Source organism: Neomonachus schauinslandi, chromosome 6 (genome assembly GCF_002201575.2).
Source record: "Neomonachus schauinslandi chromosome 6, ASM220157v2, whole genome shotgun sequence".
NCBI lineage: Eukaryota > Metazoa > Chordata > Mammalia > Carnivora > Phocidae > Neomonachus > Neomonachus schauinslandi.
In genome coordinates this window covers 68,007,860-68,032,991 of record NC_058408.1, presented here as the reverse complement: position 1 = coordinate 68,032,991, position 25,132 = coordinate 68,007,860, and the positions used below count along the sequence as shown (strand labels likewise).

The following is a 25,132-nucleotide window of genomic DNA, read 5'->3' as shown; positions in this document are numbered from 1 at the left end:
ATGAGGACAACATGGAGGGCATCCTGGAGGTGCATGCCAAGAAGAAAGCCAACCTGCAGTTTGATGCACCTGCCCCCTGGTCTCATGCTGGGTAGATGCATAATAAAACATGGTTTCAGGAAAAGAAAAAAAAACTAACATTGCGGAGAACACCCAGGATATCTTTTTTTTTTTTTTTTTTAATTCCAAAGACTTCTAAGTGTTTCCTGACAGGTCATAGTCTAGCAGACAAATTCTAAATACTCAAATCTCAAACTATGCTTCAAGATGGACTATCTATTCCTCCTGTTCTTCAGGCTAAAAGATAATTTATTTTTTTTAAGATTTTATTTATTTATTTGACAGAGCAGAAGGGGGAGCAGCAGAGGGAGAGGGAGAAGCAGACTCCCTGATGAGCAGGGAGCCTGATGCAGGACTCGATCCTAGGACCCCGGGATCATGACCTGAGCCCAAGGCAGGCGCTTCACAGACTGAGCCGCCCAGGTGCCCCTAAAAGATAATTAAAAAAAACAAAAACGTTAAATCATGACCGACTCTCATCTAGCCATAAAATGAACACATGTTAAAGATTTAATTTAGCTCATTAATTAAAGGAGACAACTAAGCAGATGCTACATCTGGTTCAAAGGGAAGGTGCAAGAAGCACCAGTTTATATGAAATGAAGCATATTGAAATGAATGGGCCAACCGCCTCAGCTGACTCCCACAAGGCGGGGAGACCCCTGCACTGGACAGGATTCACGTAGATCCCTACATTGCGAGGCCATGTTATCTACAACTCAGAGTCATGAAACAACTCACACCCAATGAAAGGTTACCATCGGGTAGGCTGGGAAGCAGTGCTCTAAACCAGGATGTTCAGCATTACTGACATTTGGGATCAGATCACTTTGCTGTGGAGTGTAAGAAGTTGAGCAGCATCCCTGGCTTCTACCCACTAGAGGCCAGTGGCTCCCCATCCGCAGTCCTGACAATACAAAATGTCTTCCAGCAAGGCCAAGTGTCCCCTGGGGTAGGGTAGAGAGGGCAAAGCTACCCCCTGTTTCCCACTGAAACACAAATGCTTGCCTCCTAGTGCAGGGAGGGGGAGGACGAGCAATCTCAGCGCACCCGCGCCTCCGCGCCTCCGGGATGGAGCCAAGAAGCTCCCTCCCTCCCAGCAACACCCCCAGCACCCCGCCCCCGGGGGAGGGGTCACCGGCACTGCTCTCCAAACACCCCACCAGTATTGACTCCGTCCTCCCCTTCAAGGTGAGTGTCAGATAAACAACAATACCTGGGGTTGGTAATCTCTTCACCCAACCTGGGGCTCGAACTCACCACCCCACGGTCAAGATCGCATGCTGCACCGATTGAGCCAGCCAGGCGCCCCACGAGTACCTTCTCAGTATAAGTATGCCCCTGCAATATCCGGGACATGCTTACACTGAGGAAATGTTGGTGCTAACCTGAAATTCAGGATGTATTTTGAGTGGCCAACCCCGGAACCCTGTGTGTGATGTGCAGCGTGTGATTCTAACAGGCGCTGAGGCCTCGGAATCCCCGTGCTGCCCGCGACCGCTGGTGCGACACCGGCTCACCCAGCTTCTCCGAGGCCCGCTGTTCGCCTCAGCAGGATGGGAACCCAGCGGGGGGACACCCGTCTCCGGGGTTGCTGCGAGCGGTAAATGAGAGGCCGTCTGCGCGCTGTTGGACACAAAGTCGGGGCCCCGGTGATGGCCAATGATTTAGTCCCGGACCCGCCTTCCAGCCCTGGGGGCGGAGCGTTGGCGGCCGGTCTGGGCCGCAGGTGGCAGCCCCCGACCCCCGGCGCCGAGGCCACACCCCGCCCGGAAGCCACAGCACTCTGGGCGCCGAGGCCACACCCGCCGCCGGGCGCCGAGGCCACACCCCGCCGGGAGGGGGCGCCTCCTGCTGGGGGAGGTACCGCCCGCGGCGCCGCCGACCGCAGTCCAGCCGCAGCGCGCCCAACCAGGCCGCGCTCCTTCCGACGCCGGTCCCTGCTCGCCGCGCCCCTGCCGAGACCCCGCGCCATGGCCGGCATCGCGGCCAAGCTGGTGAAGGACCGAGAGACGGCCGAGGGGCTGGGCTCGCACGAGAAGTCCATTAAGTACCTCAACCAGGACTACGAGGCGCTGCGGGACGAGTGCCTGGAGGCCGGGACGCTCTTCCAGGACCCCTCCTTCCCGGCCATCCCTTCCTCCCTGGGCTTCAAGGAGCTGGGACCCTACTCCAGCAAGACGCAGGGCATCGAGTGGAAGCGGCCCACGGTAGGGCGCGGGGCCGGGGGGCGCTGGGCCCGGGGTGGGTGGGGTGTGCGGGGCCGGGGCCGCGGGGGCGGCGGGGGGCGCGGGGCCCGAGGTGGGGGGTGTGCGGGGCGGAGGGCCGGCAGGGGGCGCGGGGCCCGGGTTGGGTGGAGTGCGGAGGGTGCGGGGCCCAGGCTGCCGGCCGGCCTAGCGCAGCGGGGTCTGGGAGGGCCTGCGGCCGCCGCCGAGAGCGCGCCAGGAGCGCACTGTGCGCGCCCCTCCCCGTTATTCGGTGCAGGCGCGTCCGCAGCGTGGGCCTGGCCTCTCTCCACCCCGACGCTTCCTCCGCCAGTCAGGCGCGCCCTGCCCTCCGGTGCAGTTACCAGGCTGGCCAGGGGAGCCGCCTTCGGACTCCACAAGATGTCGGGGCGACATAGGAGCCCTGGGAGAAACTTTGCTTGGACTCCCGCGGGGAGATGGTGGGAGGAAGGTCTGCGGGGAAAGGAGGGTGGGAGGCAGTATCTGACCAGGAAACGTCAGGCTCTAACTCAGCTTGTGTCTGCTTCAGGGAAGAGAGAAACCCGCAGCCTGGTCCTTTTGTGAGTAAGGATTGTCTCATGCAGTCGCGGTTAAGATTTATCCAATCAGAGTTTCGTGTTTATTTTTCCAAATGGGAGCTGGTGAGACCTCTGCATAACATTTACCCTGATGATTAACGAAGGACGGGAGTGATGCAGCACAGAGCCAGATGCCCCTCCTCATTGCACTGGCCCAGAATGCTCCCTGGGGAATCTCGGGGGGCCCTCTAAGCTCCCTTGTCCTGCCCACGCCCCTTGCCCTGGCAGGCCTTGGGACAGCTTGCCCCCTCCTCCAGTTGTCCATCCGGTTCGCCATGGACCTCTGCAGGCCCCACCTGCCATGGGACACTGCATGGTATTCCCCTGCCAAATCTGAACAAGGCTTCCTGGGAGCCCAGGCTCTAGATTCCTGACCTGAGAGTAAAGTTGCCGCCCTGCGTCCACTCCTCTGGACCTCCCAGGTCACCTGTTACCCTAAACCCAGCCTATAAGCAGCAAGCGCAGTAGAAATGCCCTAGGTGGGGTTCCCAGCACTTGAGTTCATTTCTTGCTCACTTGCTGGGTGACGCTGCCTGGACCTCTAGCCTCTCTGCTTCCATTTCTTCATCTAAAAGGAGAGATGTTGCCTAAGTATTTTCCTCTTTATTTATTATTCTTTATCTTTTATTGTACCTCACAGAGCCCTGCTAACTTTCCTCAAGTGTTTTCGCAGTTTATAGGTATAATTACGTATTATCTGTCCTTCCCTCAGAACTGCAGGGACCCCCTGTGTATTGGTCACCAGTGTGTCCCCAGAGATCAGTGCCACCTCATCCAGCAGTCCTGAGCGCCTGTTAACACTCCAGGCACTGTCTTCAATGCTTGGGATACACCTGTGAACAGAGGGACAGTGATTCTTCATGGAGTCAGGGAATGAATGAAGGCGGGGTTGTAATGAGCTTCAAGTGAAGTTATAGTTGTGAAAGTGACAAATAAAAGAGAATGTATTCACCTGACACTAGCATAGCGCCTCGCTCACAGTTTACAGAGTGAATTTGCACACTCCTTCACTTGTTCTTTCATTCACTATTAAATAAGCATTTGCTGAACACCTACTGTGCCAAGCACAGTATGTCTAGTTTCTGCCTCCTTAAACTTTAGGGGCTGGTGAGGGGAGGCAGGTCACCCAGGAGGTAGAACTGCCGGTAGAGCTTCCAGATGGGCGAGAGATCTGGAGCCATCTCAGGACCCCGCCAGCTCAGGATGAGACAGGCTGCGAGCTGCACAAGTTGGGGTGGGGGGGAGGCTGTTATGTTCCCATTCAGCAGTTGAAGAACTAGAGGCTTGCAGAAGTTAAATATTTGCTCACACAGGTGTCCGGGGTGGAGCCAGGACTCTGTCCGGCCTGTGGGTTGGACAGCTACCCTCTGCCTCCGTCCTGCCTTCTCAAACACTGCTGTGGTTGGGGTCAGGCGAGGGAAACAAAATGTCCCCTGGATCTGGACACCAGCGAGTCACTGGGGACTTTGGAAGAGCAGCTGCAGTGGGAAGGTGGTGCAGAGCCAGTCGGCTGGGTGCTGTAGGTGCCACAAGTGAGGGACACAAAGCAGGAAGAGCGTCATCAGCTCCTTTGAGAGGGTGTCTGAAAGGGACAGGGGAGTGGTGGGTAGGGCGGGCTGTGGGATTTGAGAGGCTGTGGGATGTGTCATGTCTTGAGTCACCAGGGAGGAAGGGGTGAGAGGCAGACAGCAGGAATTGGTGACACGGGGTCCCAAGGAAGGGAGAGCAGGGAGCAGGCAGGCCAGGCAGGCCCTGAGCGGGAGGGTGTGCTCCTCCCCAGGGAGGGGTTTCCTGACCTCGCTGCTGAGACCAGCTGCAGCGCTGGGGAGGTTGGAGCAGGGGCAGGCTGCCTGAGTCCCCCTCTGCCCCGAGAGCACAGACCTCTGGTGGCCTCCAGATTCAGGGACTATCATCCCCTTGTTCTTCAGTGGCAATAACAATAGCTGACTTCTGTGGAGCTCTTACCAAGGACACTTGGTGTCACTGAACACCCTGTGGGGGGTACACTTGTCACACCGTCCCCATTCCATAGATGAGGAAACCAAGGCCAAAAGAGGTGGAGGACCTTGCCCGGGTCTTAGAACCCGTTGGAGTGGCAGGGCCAGGGTTCAGACCCCGCTTGTCCGGACCCAGAGCCCAAGCCCTTGACCCCGTCCCCTGGGTCGCATCCGGGTTTAATCCAGTGCCTACATGCCGTGCGCGAGGCTCACTTTCCTGAGGCACCTCCAGGGGCCACCCTGGGCTTTGCCTTCTTTGGAGAGGCTGCCCGAGGTGTGGGAAAATTTCTGAAACAGTGGAAAATCCTGCTGGTGGAAGAGCCTGGCACACAGAGGAACGCGGTGTGATTCTTGGGCTCTCGGCACCAAGCCCAGTGTGTCCATCGATGAGCTGCATGAGTGCTTGCCTGGCGGGTTCGGCTGTCCCGTCATCCCCCCAAGCAGCCTGACCTGAGCAGGGAGGGGACCGTGGCGAGGCATGAAAGGAATGCACTCTGCTGTAGAGTGATGCGCAGGGACAGGGACAGGGGGCCAGACCCAGGCCCCACCCAGAAAAGGCTTCTGCTTGACCGAGAGGGACACACCGAGGGGTGTGGGGTGGAGCGCCGGCACACCGAGGTCGCCCAAGCCAATGAAAGCCCAGATTTATGCCTGCCTTCCTCTGGCTTCCTCTGCGGTTTTGGAGTGGAGCGCTTCAGAATCAGGAAACAGAGAGGGTGGCGGGAGGGGCCAGAATTGTTCCCGATTGGCCTCCATGGGGCTGTGGGGGGCGGGGGGATAATCGTGAGTTTTGTTACTAATCAGTGAGGTTGTAACACCCTTAGAGTTTTGTTACTAATCGGTTAGAGGCAGCCTCACAGCAGAAAGAGTACAAAGCTATTGTTATCTGCCAGTGAGTGCAAATGCCAGTGCTGTCTGTAACTTAGAGCCGCTACTCCGTGGCCTGTTTCCTCCCCGTAAGATGGGGACGGTACCCATCTGAGTCCTGGAGAGGGCCCCATGACATAAAGCACCACGCACAGCACCCCTCTGCAGCTGCTTCCCGAGACATGGATGCTGCCGATATCCCGCGCGCTGGGCGGCTTCAGAAGGCTAGATCCGTTCCCCTGCACACACCCCCCAGCAACACTGGACGGGGCACAGCTAAATACCAGACTGCAGAGTACAAGTGCTCGGGGGCTCAGAATCCCAGACATGAGCGAGGGCTGGACTATGAAGGAGGGCTTCATGGAGGAGGTGGCAAGGAGGCTTGAAATACGGTAGGAGGTGAAACAGGAGAGAACAAGGTGGGAAAGGAATCCCACGAAGACAAAACAGCTGATGTGCAGGAATGGAGGAGAGGGGCTGGTGGGGCTGGTGGGGCGGCCCCAGAGTATGAAGGGACCCCACAGCTGATGGAGAGGAAGTAGAGACATGAAGTAGGCTGTAGGCAGTGCGGGGCGCTGGGGTTCCATGGGGCAGGGGTACGAGAAGTTGCCCATGGCAGTCTGGCTCTAACTGCAAAACTTTCCCTGGCGGGGGTGGGGGGGGGGTGCGGATGGCGGAGAAGGCGTCTGGTGCACCCACTGGGAACGGAGGTGTCCTAATCCCAAAAGCATGTGCCTGGTGGCTTGACAGCACTCTGTGGGTCTCGTTCCCAGGAGATCTGCAATGACCCGCGGTTTATTATTGGAGGGGCCACCCGCACGGACATCTGCCAAGGAGCCCTGGGTAAGTGACGGCACCTGAAACGGGCTGTGGGGTCTTGTCTGCAAGGCTGTGCCTCTCCTCCCTTCCCAGGCAGCCTGCTGGCTTCCATTTCCAGAAGCTTCCTGGGATTTCTTCTCCCCTGAGGTGCCCATCCCGAGGCACACATGAAGCCTCCTGGGTCCCCTGCTCTGGGCTGGTTGTTGAGGCTACACAGACGCGCCCACTGGAGGGTGCAGGGGCTTCTGGATTCCAACTGCTCATTGCGCTCGGACCCCCCGGGGGGCAGAATGGCTAGCGGCGGACGCAGTCGGGCTCTGGGCTGAGGGCCAGGTGGGAGGACTCCCCCAGGCCAGTCACAGCCCTGACACCTCCATTCTTGGGGGCTCGGGGCCCAGGGGTGGTGACTCAGTGTGAGGGAAGAGGGAAACCTGAGCTCGCTGCTGAGCGGAAGTCAGAGCACCAGGGTGTTCTCAGTGTTTGCAAGATGGGCTCACCATGGTATCACAACAACGGGAAGCAGCGCTTCTTGTTGCAAAGGTGGTTGTAATGTTTGTTTAAACGCACGGGGAGGGGGGAGCCGAACTGTGAGGGCCTGAGGCCGAGCCCTTGTTTTCTCTGGATGGACGCAGTGCCTGCTGAGCCTGGACCTGCCGAGTCTCCGGCTTCGGTATGAACTCTCCCAAGGCTTCCGTGAAGGCTTAACGTGGGCCTAGGACCATGACTTGAGATGCTCGTAGAACCCTCTCGTAAGGAACAGGAGCCTGTGGTCACTCCAATAAACCAGAAGCTTGTTTCCTGCGATCAGCTTCCGCTTGCTCCCCAGACTAGTCCACCTGCAACAAAATCGATCAACTGGAATCGTACCGCCTTTCCTGGCCCACTTTGCCCAGGTTCCAATACTCAGAGTAATGGCGGCTTGTGTTTCTTGAGTGAACACTGCACCAGACACTAAGCCATGATGCAGAATCCCTGCAGTGCTGTGATTATTCTTATCAATGAGGACACTGAGGTCCCGGGAATAACGGCGGAAGTGAGGGTCTGGGATACAAGCACGGACCGCGTGACTCCAGGGCCTGTGTCCTCAGCCCCCGGGCCACACTCGTAGAAGGGGGCTGGAGAGTCTCGGTCCCTGAGGGACGTCAGGGCAGCTGTATGAGTCTGGGAGCCGCACAGGAAATGCCTCTCGGAGAACATGCCCAGCTGGCCTGAGCCCAGCCTCTGTGTGCGGATGCCTGAGATGCTAGAGCACATTCTTAGCTGCAGGGAACACCCCCGCCCCTCTTTCCTTCCCTCTCCCCCACAAACAATAGAAGCCAGGGGTCCTTGGGCAATGGGAGTTAGCTGACAGAGGCCTTGGCCAGCTCTGGGGGCTTGGGGGATCGGTCACACCAGGGCTGGACTCCACACGTGGCCCCAACATTTACTTTAATAGAGCGTTATGACATCTCAAGGGCCAAATTGCAAGTAGCAAATGCAGGATTTGAGTGTTCTTTACATAGCACCAGGCCTTTCGGAGAGGAGACAAGTGGACCTTACATTCCAGGGGTACAATTCCTGAGATCTGCCCTGGGTCAAATAGAAACAAGATTAAGTGTGATAGCCCTTTTAGAATTCCTCAGTCATTGGTCTGTAATTTCTAAGGCCATTTGCTCTCTTGGCCTTTCCTTTCGGAGGCTTCTGGTTGGAGGACTGCCTGTGGAATGTGGTTGTCTGGACTCTCACCCACCTCTGGTCTCTGGGCGCAGGGTGGTGACTGTGGCCAAGCCCGAGCAGGCTCAGAAGCATCTGGAACAGGGGACCGTGGCCGCGGCAGCTGGCCACACGAGCAGAGTGGCAGCAGGGGCTCAGCTCCTGGACTGTGGGCAAGTCCTCACGCAGGTGAGGCATTCGGCTGCTCTAAAGTAGTTCCTCCCACCTGCCACGGAGCGTGGACCACATGCTCCAACGTGGAGCGTGGCCAGACCGTCTACAGCAGTGACAGCCCGGCCACCACGCGCGTTTCTGTGTGCCCAGCTGCAGGCAGTCACCCCCAGTCTGCCGTGAACCGCCCCCCCACCACGCAGACCAAAAGACAGCCCAGGGGTGTGGCTGGGGGTACAGGCAAGGCCACAGAGCTGAAATGCATCAAAGGAGAGAAGCAGATCTGATTGTAAGTCTTCCTGCACTCCTCAGAGCTGCCCTGACGCCGTGACTGTGTCAAGGGGACCAGGAGGTGACGTTCTCAGAGCAAAATTCACTTTCTGCCCAGAGACCCACTTGGCTCACCAGGGACCCCAGGCGGTGCCGTCCATAGACTTGTGCATTTCTGGGTGCCAGTGGGCCCAGCAGTGGGCCATCCACAAACCACCCCCCTCTCCCAGGAGGCACAGCCCAAAGCCCCAGCGAAGTCGTTCACGCTGTGTTTGCAGAACTGCCCCTACAGTGAGCAGCTAAGTAGAATCTGGACTCACGGCTGGTGACCTGCTCTTACGGGCTGGAATCGCCCCCAGAAGCCGGGAAAGTCCGGAAGCTGAGCTCCTCCCACTGTAGGTTTTCACTGTGCCTCTGCTGAGCTTTCTCCAGTGCCCCCAGAGTCCCCACAGCCCCCCATAGCTCTGTCTGCTCTCCCCAGGCTGGTCTCACCCCCCAACACCACCCCAGGCCCCCCGGGGGATGGCTCGAGGCCACCAGCAGCTGTCAGAGCTCTTGAAAGGCACAGCCTGTGTCATTGTCACCTGGAGGATATTCTCCAGGCCCCTGGGGCGGTCACCCTGCCTCCACGCCCAAGAGGCACCTGGGTCCCCAGAGCACCTACTAGGCGGTGTTGGCTACAGGTGTGCTCGCCACAGCCCGGCCCGCTGGAGAAGCACCTGCTCCCTCCACCAGATCAGCCTGGGGGTCCTGGGGCAGGTTACCCAAGCTGAGACTCAGTTTCCTCTTCTGTAAATGGGAATAACGACACTACAGTTGACCCTGGAGTCACACGGGGGTTAGGGGCGCTGATGCCCCGCACAGTTGAAAATCTGCATCCAACCTGACTCACTCAGAACTTAACTACTAATAAGTGTTGTAAATAATCTTTATTTATTTTTTAAAGATATTTATTGGAGAGAGAGAGAGAGCATATGCACGAGCAAGGGGGAGGGGCAGAGGTAGAGAGAGAATCCCAAGCAGACTCCACACTGAGTGTGGAGCCCCACACAGGACTCAGTCTCACGACCCTGAGATCATGACCTGAGCCAAAACCAAGAATCAGGGACACTTAACCGACTGAGCCACCTAGGCGCCCCTGTAAATAATTCTAGATGATTTACATTATAATTTTTTTAAAAAGTCATTTTTATGGTAGGTGCCTTTTGAAATGTTAATAGACTTTATTTTGTGGCACAGTCTTAGATTTACGGAAGAACTGAGAGGACAGTACAGAGAACCCCACCTACCCCACACCCAGATTCCCCGTCTCGCTGAGCTCTTATTATGGCTCAGGACCCAGCACTGATACGGCATCATCGAGATTTCCTCAGCTGTTCCTAGTGTCCTGGCTCTGCTCCAGCGTCCCACTCAGGGACCACGTTATGTTTGGCTGTTGTGTCTGCATGGGCTCCTCTGGGCTGTGGCAGTTCCGATGCTCCTTGCATTTTAGGGTTCTTGTAGGAGGCCCCTCTATTTTGGAATGTGCAGGTGCCTTTAAAAAAATAGTGCGTGTAGTTTTAAAAAAGGGATGGAAAATTAAGTGTCCGCTGGTTTGGTGGAGAAAGTAAATACATTCTCTTCTCTTTGCAACAATCGCTTCGCGGCCAGCCCCATCCTCACTGCCCCCCCCACCCAGGGCATCTCCAGCTCCTGGAGCAGATGTGTGGCCGCTATGACTCATTTCCTCCCAGCCTCCCTTCCAGTTGTAAATACTCCCCCCAGCTTTGTTCCCCGAAGGCTGCAGCCATGCTCCCAGATCCCTTCCTGCTGCCCTAGGACAGTCCCAGAAGCTGGGACAGCTGGAGCACTAACCCTGCTGTTTTCCCCAGGCCCCTGCCCTGCCCTGGCTGCCCCAGCCTTGGTCAGCACACAGCAGGCTTCCTGACCTCCGGACCCCAGAGAGCAGGGGCAGCGGGAATTCTCCCCCAAAAGAACCCCCCCCACTGTTGCATACATTTGCATCTGAAGCCCCCGGGGTGCCCAGGAGGAGTTTACAGGGCTCCCCCTGCTCCCCATTGGCCTCTGATCACACTGGCTTTTCGCTCGTCAGGGGCTCCCTGAGCCAAGAGCCAGGCCACATCCCTCTGGCCTCCGGTGTCTGCCCCTGAGATGAGAGTTGGATCAGATTTTCCTAAGATCCCACTACTTCTGACATTCTGTGACTCCAAAAATATGCTACCTTCTGCTGGCAGGAAACCCCCCCCCCCCCCCCAGCTTCTTGCACCCCCACCCCCACCCCGCAAGGGGCTCAGCTCATGTCCCGGCTCCAAGGTCTGGGGAGCCCTGCTCAGATCACCCCCCAACAGCGTCAGCCGCAGGGGGGCTGGCGAGGCGCTGGCCAGCAGCAGTACGGGTGATGGAGCCCCAGGAGAAGGGGGGTCCACACGGCGGGGGGCGGCCTGGCCGGCAGGTGTGCGTTAACCAGGACGGAAGTGGCCTGTGTCTGCACTCCAGGACGGTAGCACGAGCCACGTGTGCGTTGTGGCCACTGCCGGGGGCGGTGCAGCGGCCCGGGACGCCCTGGGGTCGAGCCTCCTGCCCCTTACTCTCCGGGCTGGGATGGTCCTCACAGGCCTGTGTGTCTCCGCCCGAGCCAGGCTGGGCACATGCATCTGTGAACACCTGTAAGCAGCAGGGTCCAGAGGGGGGACGTGGGGGTCTGTCAGGCCGAGCGTGGCCGTGGCTTTGCGGCGCGTGGCTCTTCGCTTTGGGCGGATCGCCATCCTCCTTAAGCCTCCGTTGCCTCATCGGCGAACTGGGCGTAAGGGGAGCACCTGCCGCAGGGCTGAGGCTGAAACTGAACGCACCTGTGCAGCTCCGGGCGGCCGGGCGCGTGGGAGGGGCGTGAGTGCAGCCCGTGGGCAGTGCTGTTCCCGTGAGTGGGTCAGGTGCGCCTGGGGCGTGCGCGCATGCGCGGTGCTGGCCGCCGGTACCTGCCGGGCCGGGCTCTGGACCTCGCGGTCAGCAGCCCCCGAAGTTGTGGAGAGGGACAGGAGGTAGTGTTCGGAGAAGAGCTCAAGGGGCCCCGTGCAGTTCCCTGAGCCCCACCGGCGGGGCCCACGCTCTGCCTGCAGTGTGCCTTCAGCCCGAGCTCCCGCCTACCGCCTGCGCGTGGGAGCGAAGGTGACGCTTGTGTCCTCCCTTTCCCGTCGGGTGGGGAGCTGCACGACTCGGTTTCTCGGTCTGTCTGGCAGTTTGGATCAGAGTGCAGAGCTCATTATTGTGGGGCTACTTTGTACTGGGGTCTTCTCTCCTGCACCTCATGCCCCCCTCCATGGGGAGATTTTTGTCCACAGTTCAACACTGCGGATGCCCCCAGGGACTCAGGAGGTTGGGGGCTCCTCCTGTGGGGTGGATGAAGGCGGCAGGGGTCAGGGGAGAAAGGGCGTGGGTTTGACTGAGCCCCAGTCCCTGGAGCTGGGGAATGCAGCTGAAACCAGCACCAGGTGGCTTCCTGCTGGTCCCCGGCCAGCCAGGGCCCAGCTGCGGGGCAGGGACTCCCTTCCCAGCATCCAGTGGTCCAGGCAAGTTCAGAGTCAGGGCTCACGTCCTCAGCTCCCTCCTTCCTTGTAGGGCCCCCACTCGGGCAGGGGAAGGGAGGGGCAGGGACACATGGTCTGGATCATCCGCTGGCTCCTGGAAGGAGGCTTGTGTTAACCAGGGCGGGGTGGGGCCCGTCGCCCATAGCCTCGGATGTAAATGAGCAGTGATTGGGTGTGGGGGCATTCTGGTTTGGGGGTGCCCTTTTCTGGGCTGCTGTGGGGCATGAAAGGGTGATGGGAGGGACGCCGCATGGGACTCATCAGCCACCATCCCACAGGCCTGGGCCCCTGGCAGGGTGTGAGCATCTTCTGGAGAAGCCCCTCCCAGCAGCTCCCAGGGGTGGCCCCGGTTGGCCCCTCGGAGATTCTGTCCCCTTCCTTCCAAAGCCGGTCCAGTGGCCTCCCTCCATAAGCTGCCTAGGCCTGTTCCCTGTGCTGGAGACCATTAAACACCAGTGTGTCAGGAGGGGTCAGATGTGCCCAAACCAGCCTCAGCATCTGGTCTGTTAGGAAATTGTGTAGCTTCACACGGAGAGCAAAGGAGCAAGGCACTAACACAGTGAGACCAGGGCCATCGAGACTGGACACAGGGCAGGGCCTCCCACCCTCCATGCTGTAGGGCGGGCGGCGGCATTCCTGGCCCCTGGCCACTGCATGCACCAGCCCCCACCCAAACTTGACAGTCAGAAATGCCTCCACACATTGCCAAGATCCCCTGGGGTGGGGGAGTTGGTGGCAAAGCGCCCCTGGCGGAAAATCACTGAACACCAACACCGGGGTGTGCAGGGGAGAGGGTGGGGAGGGTGGTGGGAGCCTGGAGGGAGCCTGGAGGAGGGAGCCACGGTGGTAAATGATGGGCAAGTTGACAAGGCTCCGTACCCCCCCCACACAGTTGGGAGGAACCAGCCTGTAAAGTTGGGGTGCATTGCTGGGATGTTTGAACTTGTGGGAGGGGCTCCAGCTTTCCCCCACCCCGGGGAGTTTCTGCAGCAGAAGACGGGCTGCCCCTGCTTCTTGGAAGGTGCTCCCCTTCTGGGGCAGGCGTGTGGACTGCATCTCAGGCCCTGGGGTGCCCCAGCAACGGCAGAGTGACTGGGCGCCTTGTGCGCCATCCCCACACCGTCACCTCCGTGCTGGCCGTCCTCCTGCTGGTGCCCCCCCCCCCCCAAATGGGGCAGGCCATCACAGTCAGCAGGTGCATCTTCCTGGCCAGATCTCAGGAGAACAGATTCCAGGAAGGTCCCTGTCTCGCTACACCTGTATCTAGCGTTGTAACCCACCCCCAAAATCAGTGGCTCAAAATAACAGGATTTTCCTGTTCACTTACACGGGTTTGAAGGATGGCTGGGGTCAGCCCCGTGACTCAGGGCCCCTCCCGCACTTTCAGCCACTGGGCTGGGGTCACCTGAAAGCCCCTCACCCACCTGTTTGGAGCCTGGGCTAGAGGCCGGGTCAGCAGGGGCCCCGGGGTCCCTGTGCCTCTCATGTGGCCTCTTCTATGGAGGCCTCAAGTGAGCTGAGCTTCTGGGCGCTTGTCCAGGGAGAGACCCCAGGAAGCTGTCTCACCTTTTATGACCTAGCTTCAGGGGTCACGCGGCACCCCTTCTGCCAAACCCTATCCACTGAGACACTCAGAGGCCAGCCCGGGTTCTAGAAGAGCATGTGACCCCAGAAATACTGTGGCTGCCATTTCTGGAAGATGCCATGCTTCCTCCCCTTGGAATGATGGCCTTGTCCTTCACCAGTGGTGACCCAAGGAGGCTCGGATACTAGCCCGTCGTGGTTGGGTGGCTGGCTTCTCTGGGATCCCCAGTATACAGGGTAGTGGGGCACTCAGCTGGCTGGGCTCACCGGTGCAGTCTGGGGACATGGTAGGGGGAGAGCAAGAGGTTAAGAGGGGCCTGCCCCCCAAGGGCTGGGACTGAGTCCCCGAGGGTGACCAAGGAATGAGGTGGAGGGCAGGTGTCCAGGCAGAGTTAGCACTCTCCCATGGGAAATGGCCTCTTCTGGAACATATAAGCATTTTATTGGGTCTAGAGGATCTGGTGCAGAAGGGAAGAGGCTGAGCACCCTCCCTAAAGTGGCAGAGTCTAGTCTAATCTCTTCTACCTCACCTTCCCCTCACTCGGAGCCCTGCCCCACCTGTGCCTGCTCCCTGCTCCTCTGGGACTGGGCCATCCCTACACTGCTCAGATGTCCCCACCCACCCTTCCCTAGCCCTGCAAGGGCTCCTCCCCTGCACCTGCTCCTCAGGACCGGTTCAAGCCCATCTCCCCTAGCCCCCTGCCCTCCTAACCCATCCCTTTACCCACCCCTCCTGCACCCCTCCTCCCCCTTACTCCTCCTGCAGCCCCTGCCCCACTTGTAGCCCCCCACCCTCCTATCCACCCCTCCTGCAGCCCCCTACCCTCCTAACCCACCCCCTTACCCACCCCTTCTGCACCCCACCCCTTTACCCTCCCCACTTTTCCTGCAGCCCCCTACCCTCCTATCCCATCCCCCTTACCCACCCGTCCTGCAGCTCCCCACCCTGTTCAGACTTGAAGCTGAGGGCTCACCAGCACCTGTGATCGTGGTCCCCTGCCTGTCCTCACACTGGCCCAAGCGCCTGAGAGCAAGAGCCACTCTTGTCCACACCAGGCATGGAGGGGAGAGGGAGCAAACAAGGCAGTAGAGAGCAGACGGGGGGAAGAAGATTCGTGTCCGTGTCCGCCAGGGCCCATGCAAGGAGGGGGTGCTCAGAGGCTCTCACGGGCACAGGGGCTCGTCAGGCCCTGAGAGAAGCAACAGTGGGGATGCCGATGCTCAGAGGGCTTCCAGGAAGCAGCAGGGCTGGCCTTGGGCGATGCATTGTCTGCGCTTTCTCAGCGTGTGTATTTGAAGCCTGTACACGCTGTGTGTGCGGCGAGTCAGGGACACGTGCTCGGCGGTGACACGGGCCCTGCCCTCACGGATCTTCCGTTCTGGGACCCACCACGGGCAACCACACTCTCCTGGTGGGGGACAGAAGCCCAGCGTCTCCTGGATTCTCTGCCTCACTTTCCTGTTTGGAGGGAAGCCCCTGATGGCAGGCGGAAGCACGCAACGAGTATCATTGTGCTCCCCGTTTGGAAGCTCCCCCGCTCCCGCGGCTGCAAATATTAGGAAACCAGCCCTGTCCTGCTCCCAGCAGTGGGCCCTGGGTGACCTCGGCCCCTGCACAGAGCTGACTTAGGACGCACAGAGAGGCCGGGGAGCACGGCCATGGAAATTTACTGACATGGCTCTGTATGAATTCACGTTTTCAGAAGAGGGTTCTGGGCCTTCAAGGAGTCATTCATCAGGCCGCCCAGAGGGCTGTGTGGGGAAGGCTGTGTGCGCCCCTTGTGCTCAGGCCGGAGCCAGGAGGGGGTGAGCCCAGTCAGAGACACTTAAACCTTTGTCAGGGTAGTCCAGAGGGTAAGGCATCTGTGCCTAATGACCCCAAATTGCAACCCAATCCTCCTTTTCCCAAGCAAGTCAGAAGGGAGAGGCAGGTCTGGACTTGGAGGGGATTCCCTGGGGCCCATGAGCACAAGGGGCCTAGTGATCCCAGCAGGTGCCCGGCGGGGGGCGGGGGGGGGCAGAGAGAAGGTCACTCAATAGTCGTTGAGTGAATAAATTAATACATGAGATCTCTCTGCCTTAGACACAAAATTCATAGATAAAATTCCGTGCAAAAACCCATAGCAAGACACGCAGGGAGAAGGTGGTCCACCTGCAGGGGGAGGAGGCAGGGCGCTTGTGCCCTTAAAGGGCCCTCTTGCCTTGTGTCCTGTGAGGGACCCTTGGCCCCCCATCCTTTCCTATGTGGCTTCCCCTCCTCACATGCCCGCATTGTCTGGTCTCATCCTTTCTGGGACCACACACCACAGCCTGAGACTTTGCTGTCCCGGGTCCCAGCTTTCTCCCCTGACTCCTTCCCTAGAAAAACACATGTTTACATTCATGCAGAACTTGCACAGAATGTGTGGGGTTCCACATCTCTAAAGCCCATCCAGGGACCCCTAGTTTTCCTTTTGCATCAGATCCTAACAACCTTCTGACTACCATAGCTAAGAAAATGTGAGGTCAGAGAAGTTCAGAAATGTATCCAGGTGCACCCATCACCAGCAGGATCAGGATCCAAACCCAGGTCTTAGCACACATCCTGTGCTCCTTCCCACCCACCTCTGGTCGGGCCTCCCAGGTCTGTGCAGGAGGCCTTCCCCTTGTGGTCTGGGGCTCACTGAAGGCCGGCCTAGCAGCTGGGGAATGGCCAGCCCCACCCCTGGGAGCCTGCCTTGGTGAGTGAACACATCAACCCCAGCCCTACTGGACCCTTGGGCACCCGCCTGTTCTGTGTACTCGCTAGGCACCCAAGGCTCTCAGCCACGAGACTGGCGCTCCCCGGGTTGTGCACCTGCTCCTGGCTCCATGTTGGCAGAGAGGGCGCCTGGGACAACGTGGCCCCAGGGAGGAGGGTGCGCAGGAAGGTCGATCCCTAGGGGCCTGGCTGGAAGGCTGAACCCAGCCCAAGGGGAGAGAGGACCACCAGGAGCCCAGAACCTGACAGGAACCAGAGAGGATGGAGTCAGCACAGGTGTGTCCAGGCGTGAGGGAGGGAGAGAGCAGGGCTTCCAGGCAGGCTGTGGGCCCAGGGAGGGCAGTTCTTGGAGGGAACAGGCACGCACGCAGCCTTGAGTGGGCACATCTCTTGCAGGGATCCCGAGGTCCCCACTGGGGAGGGGAGGGATCTCTGTGCCGACCTAAGTGAAAGATAGGGCAAGTCTGTCTTGGCCCTGGACACCCTCCCCTGGGCGGTTTCTATAATGCTGGCTTCCTAGCTGTCCCCCACCCTGGTTCAGCCTCTCAGAAGCTCTCCGGAGTTCCCATTTGAGGTCTGGTCTCAGAGTGGGGTGAGGACTCTCTGTTCTGCTCTGGGAATTAAGTCAAGATGCAGTGTGGGGTCTTTGGAGAAAGGGGGTTGCAAGCTCGCATGGGCAGCTTATGCTTGACTGAGCATATGGCTGTTAGGATACCCAGGTGGGCTTTTAGGATAGGAAGCAGGGCAGAAAATCACCCCCCACTCCACCCCCAGCCTCTCAGGCCTGTATCAGTTGAGTGTCTTCCAGAACAGACTAGTAGGGGCAGGAGTTCAGCTGGGGGTGGGGGGAAGAGGGGGGAACCCAGATGTGGGAACAGCCAGTCTGGAGCCTGTAGTCAGACCTTCAGTGGTTGGTTCAGGAACCCCTGGGCAGAACCTTGTCTGCTCCTTTAATGATGGGCATGGCCAGCAGCCCGGGTGTTCAAGGACCTGTGGTGACCCAGCTCTGACCCTTGTCCCTGCCCGTGTCTGGGGTGCCGGACAGGGGAGTCCAGGGGAGTCAGAGCTTCAGGCAAAGTAGACAGAAGGTGCTAGAATTTACTATGCCTCCCCTCAGTGGGGCCTGACCCCTCCCCCAGTGCATACAATGAAACCATGTCTTGTGAAGAAAAACCATGGGTTTTAAAGAAAAGACAACCCAGAAAGAAGAGGGTATCGAAATCTAGGGAGAGAAAGAGCCACAGATGCCGTCAGAAGGACCTCAGCTGCCACAGGAGGTCCCTGCATTTAGGTCCAATGGGGGATGGCCGGGAAAGAGCCTCACCCACCCCCCAGGGAAGATCTGGTTCTGTACAGGCCAGCAGTAGGTGCACCCTTCCTAAGCATGCCAGAAGGTTCCAGGGTCAAGTATGTGGAAAATATGCACATCGTGCCCTCTCCCCCCGAAGCCACCACAGATCATTGTTGGGAAGCCTCCACTCTTGACCTGCTTAATTTTGCATTTCCCGTGGAAACATGGAACCTTCACCCATCATCACAGGAAATCCTCAGATAAGGCCCAGAATCAATAAATCAAAACCCAACAGTTTAGCATGCTCGTTTTGTTTTGTTTTAAGATTTTATTTATTTATTTGACAGAGAGAGAGAGAGCAAGAGCAGGAACACAAGCAGGGGGAGTGGGAGAGGGAGAAGCAGGCTTCCCGCGGAGCAGGGAGCCTGATGCGGGGCTCGATCCCAGGACCCTGGGATCATGACCCTGAGCCGAAGGCAGACGCTTAACGACTGAGCAACCCAGGTGCCCCTAGAATGCTCGTTTTATACAGAGATGAATCTCAGAAGAATCGGCTAACTGAAGTGAGCGTGGGTGCCTCGGGGAGGGAGACTAAGACGGGGCAGGAGTCCACGGTTTTTAGTGCCCTTTGTGCTAATTTTTAAATCTAGGGGCAATGAAAGCTTGATCTAAAAAAATGCTAAAGCTGGAGGCGCCTGGCTGGCTCAGTCGGTAGCACCTGCGGCTCTTTTTTTTTTTTTTTTAAAGATTTATTTATTTATTTGACAGAGAGAGACATAGCGAGAGCAGGAACACAAGCAGGGGGAGTGGGAAAGGGAGAAGCAGGCTCCTGGAGGAGCAGAGAGCCCAATGCAGGGCTCGATCCCAGGACCCTGAGATCATGACCTGAGCTGAAGGTAGATGCTTAATGACTGAGCTACCCAGGCACCCTAAAAAAAAATTTTTTTTAAGTGCTCTCTACCCTCAACTTGGAGCTCGAACTCACAACCCTGAGACCAAGAGCCGCATGCTCCTCCTACTGAGCCGGCCAGGAGCTCCTAATATGTTTGAGACATTAGTTTTTCCCTTTTCCATGAACTGCTTACATCTTTGTCCATTTTTCTATGGAGCTCTCATTTCTTTATTTACTAGAAAAGTTTATATATAATGTCTGGGATCTGAGTATTTTTCCTTGTTATTTTTTTTAGTTTGATTTTGTTAATTATGATTTTTTTTTACCATGTAGACTTTTTTTTTAATACTATAATGTAGTTAAGTTTATCATTTAAAAGGCTTATGGTTTCCAGGTTACAATTCCATAGCCTGTCTCCACTCAGATTATATTGGAATTCTCCCATCGTCTCTTCTAGAATGTCTATGAATTTATAAAAACATTGTATTTATAATGTTATCATGATGTTAACATACTAAGATACAATTAAGATATATGGCATAAATACATAGGCAGTCAAAATATAAATAAAACAAATGGCTAGACTTACCATATTTATGTAGGATTATGTAAATAACATATTAGAATATATACTTAAATATATAATGTTAAATGCTAAAATATGAACATTATTCCATTTAGAATTTATCCCTATGACAAGATGAACTAGAACTTGATTTTTTTTCTAGAAGGCCACTCCATTGTTCCAATTCCACATGTGAATAGTGTATCTTCACTAAATTCCTATGTTTGGAATGATTCTGAACGTTCTGTTCTACTCCATGGATCTGTATTCTCACGCACAAGTTCTGTATGGTTTTAATTAATTGTGGCTTTATGCCTGTTTTAATACCTGATAAAGGCAGACTCCCTTCCCAGACTTTTTTCTGTCTATGCTTGACATTTAATTTTTCCTTATAAACTTTACATCAGCTAAGTTCCAAATTTAAAAAATCCTCTTACTATTTTTATTGGGATTGCATTAAGTTTACAGACTGACTTAGGAGGAAGTGGCATTTTTATGATGATGACTTTTTCTGGCCAAGAATCTGGGCCCCGTTTTAAATGGGATAAATGATTATCCGAGCTTCTCCATGCAGGATGTTACCCTTGGAGTTAGCTAAGGGTGAACAGCTGATGAGGGATAGACTGTAGTCAGCCAAGTCTTGAACACTCTTGGCCATACACACTGTGTGTTGGAAGCCTTGTGTGACCTGGTGAGGAAGTAGCACCAGATCCCTGGCAGGAGAGGCCCTGATTTAGGAGGTGGAGCTGGTGTCAGGACTCAAGAACTGGGCATAAGTGGGTCATGCCCAGATGCCACCTCGAGGGAGCAGTGCCCGGGGTCAAGGGGCACAGCTCAAGCCAAGCCCAGGAAGAAATACTCTCACCACACCCTCCTCCTCCCCTCCTGTGCTCCCCAGGGCTCCCAATGGCCGAACTCACCAGCAGCCAGAGGCTCTGGGAGCCCACAGTTTCGTCCAGGGAGGCCAGCCCCAGGGCAGAGGGCAGGATGAAGGTGTGCACTGGACGTGGGGAGGCACGCATGTCCCCACCACCATCATCTCTGCTCTGAGACAAATGGACTAAGTGAAGACGAGTTCATTAATGGTGACCGAGTGTAAGCAGACTCTGCACCCCGCAGGGGCTTTGTGGTGCACTGCTCAGGGACAGTCCTGCGTCCGGGTGGTCGCCCACCCTCACCTCTCTCTTGCGGACAGGTAATTAAAACACCTATAGAGGGCACCTGGGTGGCTCAGTCGTTAAGCGTCTGCCTTCGGCTCAGGTCATGATCCCAGGGTCCTGGGATCGAGTCCCACATCGGGCTCCCTGCTCAGCAGGAAGCCTGCTTCTCCCTCTTCCACTCCCCCTGCTTGTGTTCCTGCTCTCGCTATGTCTCTCTCTGTCAAATAAATACATAAAAAATCTTAAATAAATAAATAAATAAATAACCTATAGAACTACACATCTGCATCTTTCCAAGCCCATCTGTATGGCAGCTTTCCTGGACAGTCCTTGTCACTGAAAGACACCCTCGCAGGCTTTCCTGGGGCTAAACCAGTAGAGCAGTGGACAGGTGCATTGCCATCTCACCTGTCCTGACCCAGCCAGCTGGTTGTGCCCAGATCCTGATGCCACTGACCCAAACAGGCTCTGCCTGGGGGATGTTCCCAGGACTTCTCCACCCACCTCACCTCTGCAGGAGTTAAGTCCCTGCAGGACTGTCCAGAGGAGAAGGGCGGTTGTGAATCATTTGGGGGAAGGGAGAGGCTGACCTTGATGGGGAGGACAGAGGATCCGAGGCTGCAACGGGAGGTTGTGGGACAGGTTTCCCAGGGAGGAGAAGGCCCCACACGGACGTGGCATCCATGTGCTAGTGAGCACCATGCAGCCAGACACGGAGACAATCAGGTCCCCCCTCAAGGACAGAAGTCCCCACGACAACATCCTGTGAGTTAGATGCCTTGGAAATTGGCACCTGTTCGCAAAGGAGACCATGTGGGTCACACGTTAAAAGCTTTGCTCAGACCCACCTGACGGAGGCTCGTTATGGGGACTTCGGGAGGCCACCAGCCTCCCTCGGCCTCCTGTCCACTGCTGTGACAGAGGCCGACAGCACCTGCCTGTTTGTTCTGTGACAAAACGAGAGGACGATCTTGGTAAAGCCCAGGGACCTGCCGTGTCGTGAGTCCCCATGATGTCACTATTCTAGTCCCTGATGCTGAGAACGCTCACGGGAGCGGGGGAAGTAAGGAAACAAGATGCGCCGTGTGAGGGAGAGAGTTAGGAATCCGAGTGTAAAACAGGATTTCCGACGCTTTTACCTTATTAGGCATCTGCGCACTCTTCCAGGGGCCTCCCAACCTTCAGCCCCACAGCTTGGAGCGCTGACGGGAAACGTTTTGAGTTTTCGGCTGTAAAACGCTCTGAGTCTTGTTCCCTCTTGTCTGCTGTGCTCTTGGTGCCCCTGTCTTGACGGTGTGACAACAGGCTGACGTCCTGCCATCCCAGTGAGTCACGGTGCGTCCGACGGGTGGCAAGTTTTACTGTCCCGTGAGCCATGGCCTGAGGGAGTTCAGATACAATGTAGGATTTCAGGAAGCTGCCGGCGTGTTACCCCTCCGTTTTAAGCGTGGATTGCAGTTGGATATTCCTAGTGGGGTCAATCTCTAGCAAGGTTCAGTTTTTAAACAAAGCCCAGGACTTGATTTAGAGGATTTGCTTGGGAGACCAGATCATCTCTGGCCTGCGTGCCCTCTGAGTTTCCATTTCCTCAGTCCACAGAGGCAACGACAGCCCGGGTGATCGTGTCGTAAGGGTTACAGATAACTGTGCAACATGCTTTTTGCAAACTGCAGAGCATTGTGCACACACTGCCTGCCCACTACAGCTCAGGGCAGACCCGGATTCCGCCACCTGCGCTGCCCCTTCAGGATACCTGACCTCAAGCAAGTCACTCGACTGCTTAAAGCCACAGTGCCGTCATCCAGAGGCATTCTAGGATGACACGCCCTTTCAGAGGAAACCAGTTAGGGTGGGACAGCTCTGCACAGGGCAGGGGGTGCGGGGGCATTGCTGAAGGAAGAAAACTGGAAGGCACGGAACACGGCCACTGATTTCCAGAATGTGGCAGGAGCCTCTGGGTCTGGTGGTGAGCGGTCATCTGCGCTGGATGTGGGGCCAGTGCTGACCTAGATGTATGGCCCACGATAAACAAGAGCCCCATCCCTCCTGCACCCGGTCACATCCCGGGAACAGCCGTGACGTCTGAGGCCACAGAGCAGGACACACGTGCGTCATGTTAAAGCACCGGCTCCTGGGACCCCGGGAGACCGAACGGGGGGGAGGTCCGAGGGACCCACTGCCACTGCAGTCCCTTCACCCCGAGCGGCTCTTCCCAGGGTGCTCACAGCTTCCCGGGGCCGCACAGCAGGTGTGGGGTTCTGGCTTCAGGACTCTGTCTCTGGGATCCTACAGTTGAACCACTTTGTCCACAAGCCTGTCCTCCACGTGTTGACCCAAATCCAAGCACTTTGCAAGATGCCCAGAAAATCTTGAATTCGCTCAAGAAGAGGAAGAATCACAGGCATCTCCAGGCTTCCAGAGAAGGACCAAAGCCACGAGAGGATCCAAGGTCAGGGGAGGAGGAGAGGATTGGAAAGGGGATCTCGTGAGCCCAGGAACAGTAGACACGTGGTGGGCCTGTCCTGCAGGCGGGACAGTATGATACGGTCCATGCGGGAAAGCGTGATGCTCAGAAACGGCCGGAAGATCGTCTGTTTTATTGACCAGGCGGCATGTGGGCTTAGCACGGGGAAGCCCCTCTGAGTAGACTTCCATCCCCCCTCGCTGGGGACTCCTCGGCTCCTGCCCCCTGAGAGCTAAAGACTCCCGCCGCCAGGTTTCTTTGCAAGCTCCGTATTCTCAACACGCCAAAGGTCTCTACTTTGGTTCCTGTCAAAGCCTACTTGACCCAAAAGGTTGTCTCTGGGATCTGGCGGACAGAAACATCACACCTGTTAAACTGCCTTATAGCTGTTTAATCGTTGGCCCGGCATTTAACCTCCTGAGCCATGTCTGCTCCGCTCTGACGCAGGGACGGTCATGCTCCTGACGGAGCGCTGGGAGGAGTAGATGAGGTAATGACCCGAAGCTCCCAGGAGAGTGGCTGGCACATCGGAGGATCTCAGCAAGTGAGAGCTGTTGCCCATGCTACCCTAGCACTCGGGGAGACTGAGGTCATCACGTCACGTGGCAGGAAAGTCCAAGGCAGGTCAGGCTGCAGGTAGGGCTTGGTTCGGGGTCTCCAGTGATGCCAGCAGGACCTGGTTTCTAAACTCCTTCCATCTCCCAGCCCCTCTTCCTTCGAGATGGCCCCGTTCTCAGGCAGTCTGCCCCTCCCACGGCAGCAGGGCCCCTGTAAAGCTCTTGTGGCACCTCACGGGCTCTGGCTGGACCACAAAACCTTGTCCAGGCCGACCACTGCAGGCCGGGGAATGTGATGCCTGGGTGACCACGGGCCTGCCTCTGGAACTGAAACCTCACAGACCGAGTGTGCAGGCAGCTGGTTTCTCAGAGGGTTCCCGGAGGTGAGCAGAAAGCCACAGCTGCGCCCCCAGCACCCCTGCACCCACCCAGGTGAAGGATCGAGGGGATTCGTTTGCCTGCATCGGGTTCCAGGTGGCGCCCTGCAGAGCTGCCCCGCATGGGCCTCAGAGAGCTGCACGCACGCCACCCGTCAGGATGCTAAGTAGTCACCGGAATCCGGAAGAACTCGGTGACCTTCAGTAGCATCTTCAGGAGCCCTGTCCTCAGTAAACATAAATCCAACGATGCAAACTAGCCCCTCCAAGGCTGTTCCCTGTTAGTGCCGTGGGAGGTGGTGGGAAAGCGCATGCCCCTTTAGCACGAACTCGAGGTCCTCGGCCTCCCCCGGGAGACTCAGTCGGGCCCCGGCCCTTAGAGGTGAACATGAGCCCCCTCGATGCGCTGTTGCTGACAGCGGCTCGTTCTGACCACGTAAGATGCTGGTCATCTGCCGCGGGCGTGTGAGTGCTTTACATACTTTACAGCTCAGCCACCCGTGAGCCGCAGGAGACACGGCAGCTCGGGGAGGGGCCCGTCCAACCGGGTTCTTGTGCCCCTGCATGGTGCCTTCCCACCCCCCGAAGGGACCGTCCATGTGCCCTCGCCCCTGGGGGGCAGCCCGGCCACCCGCCGTCTCTGACCCTGGGACCCGCGCTTGCCCCATGCGGGACACACAGGACAGCCTACGTGGGGCCTGCCGGCGGCCTCTGCACCCTCCTCCCACTGACCGCGTCCCACCCGCGCTGCCACGTCCTCTGGTCCCCAGCTCGCCTGAGCTCACCTGCACACCCCGCACTCCCAGAAGCGTGGGCGCCTCGTCATTCCTGCCGCGCCCTCCGTGGGCCAGGTGGGTGGCCGGGCCGGGAGGACAGCGCGGCTCTCACGGGTCTTCCCAAGAGTGGATCCTCCCGCCTCCGAGCAGGTCCCCCCCGCCCCGCACTAAAGATGTCACCAGCCCTCCGACCCGCCCATCGTGCGGGGGCTCATCCTCAGCTTCCAGCACCCGGGGCAAGACAGGGTGAGACCCTTGCTTGGAGCTGCGTGCTGTGTTTGCAGGTGACTGCTGGCTACTGGCGGCCATTGCCTCCCTCACCTTGAGTGAAGAGGTCCTGGCTCGCGTCGTGCCCCTAGAGCAGAGCTTCCAGGACAGCTATGCGGGGATCTTCCACTTCCAGGTAACGTCGTGTCGGCTCCGGCTTCTCCCCAGCGGGTCCTGGGGGGGTAGGGACAGGTCC

General features: G+C 57.5%; 1 protein-coding gene across 2 annotated transcripts in view; it reads left to right on the top strand.

Annotated features, from left to right (window-relative positions):
• Window positions 1-1,848: 1,848 nt before the first annotated feature.
• Window positions 1,849-25,132, top strand: part of CAPN2 (calpain 2) — a 41,059-nt gene continuing 17,775 nt past the window's right edge. Inside the window, exons 1-3 of one of the 2 annotated variants that reach the window (XM_021679483.1) lie at window positions 1,849-2,270; window positions 6,501-6,570; window positions 24,954-25,072. In XM_021679483.1, coding sequence (XP_021535158.1) covers window positions 2,034-2,270; window positions 6,501-6,570; window positions 24,954-25,072 — 426 coding nt within the window. In that variant the 5' untranslated portion in view covers window positions 1,849-2,033. The remainder of the gene's footprint in view (window positions 2,271-6,500; window positions 6,571-24,953; window positions 25,073-25,132) is intronic. The other variant, XM_044915986.1, reaches the window with a different exon arrangement.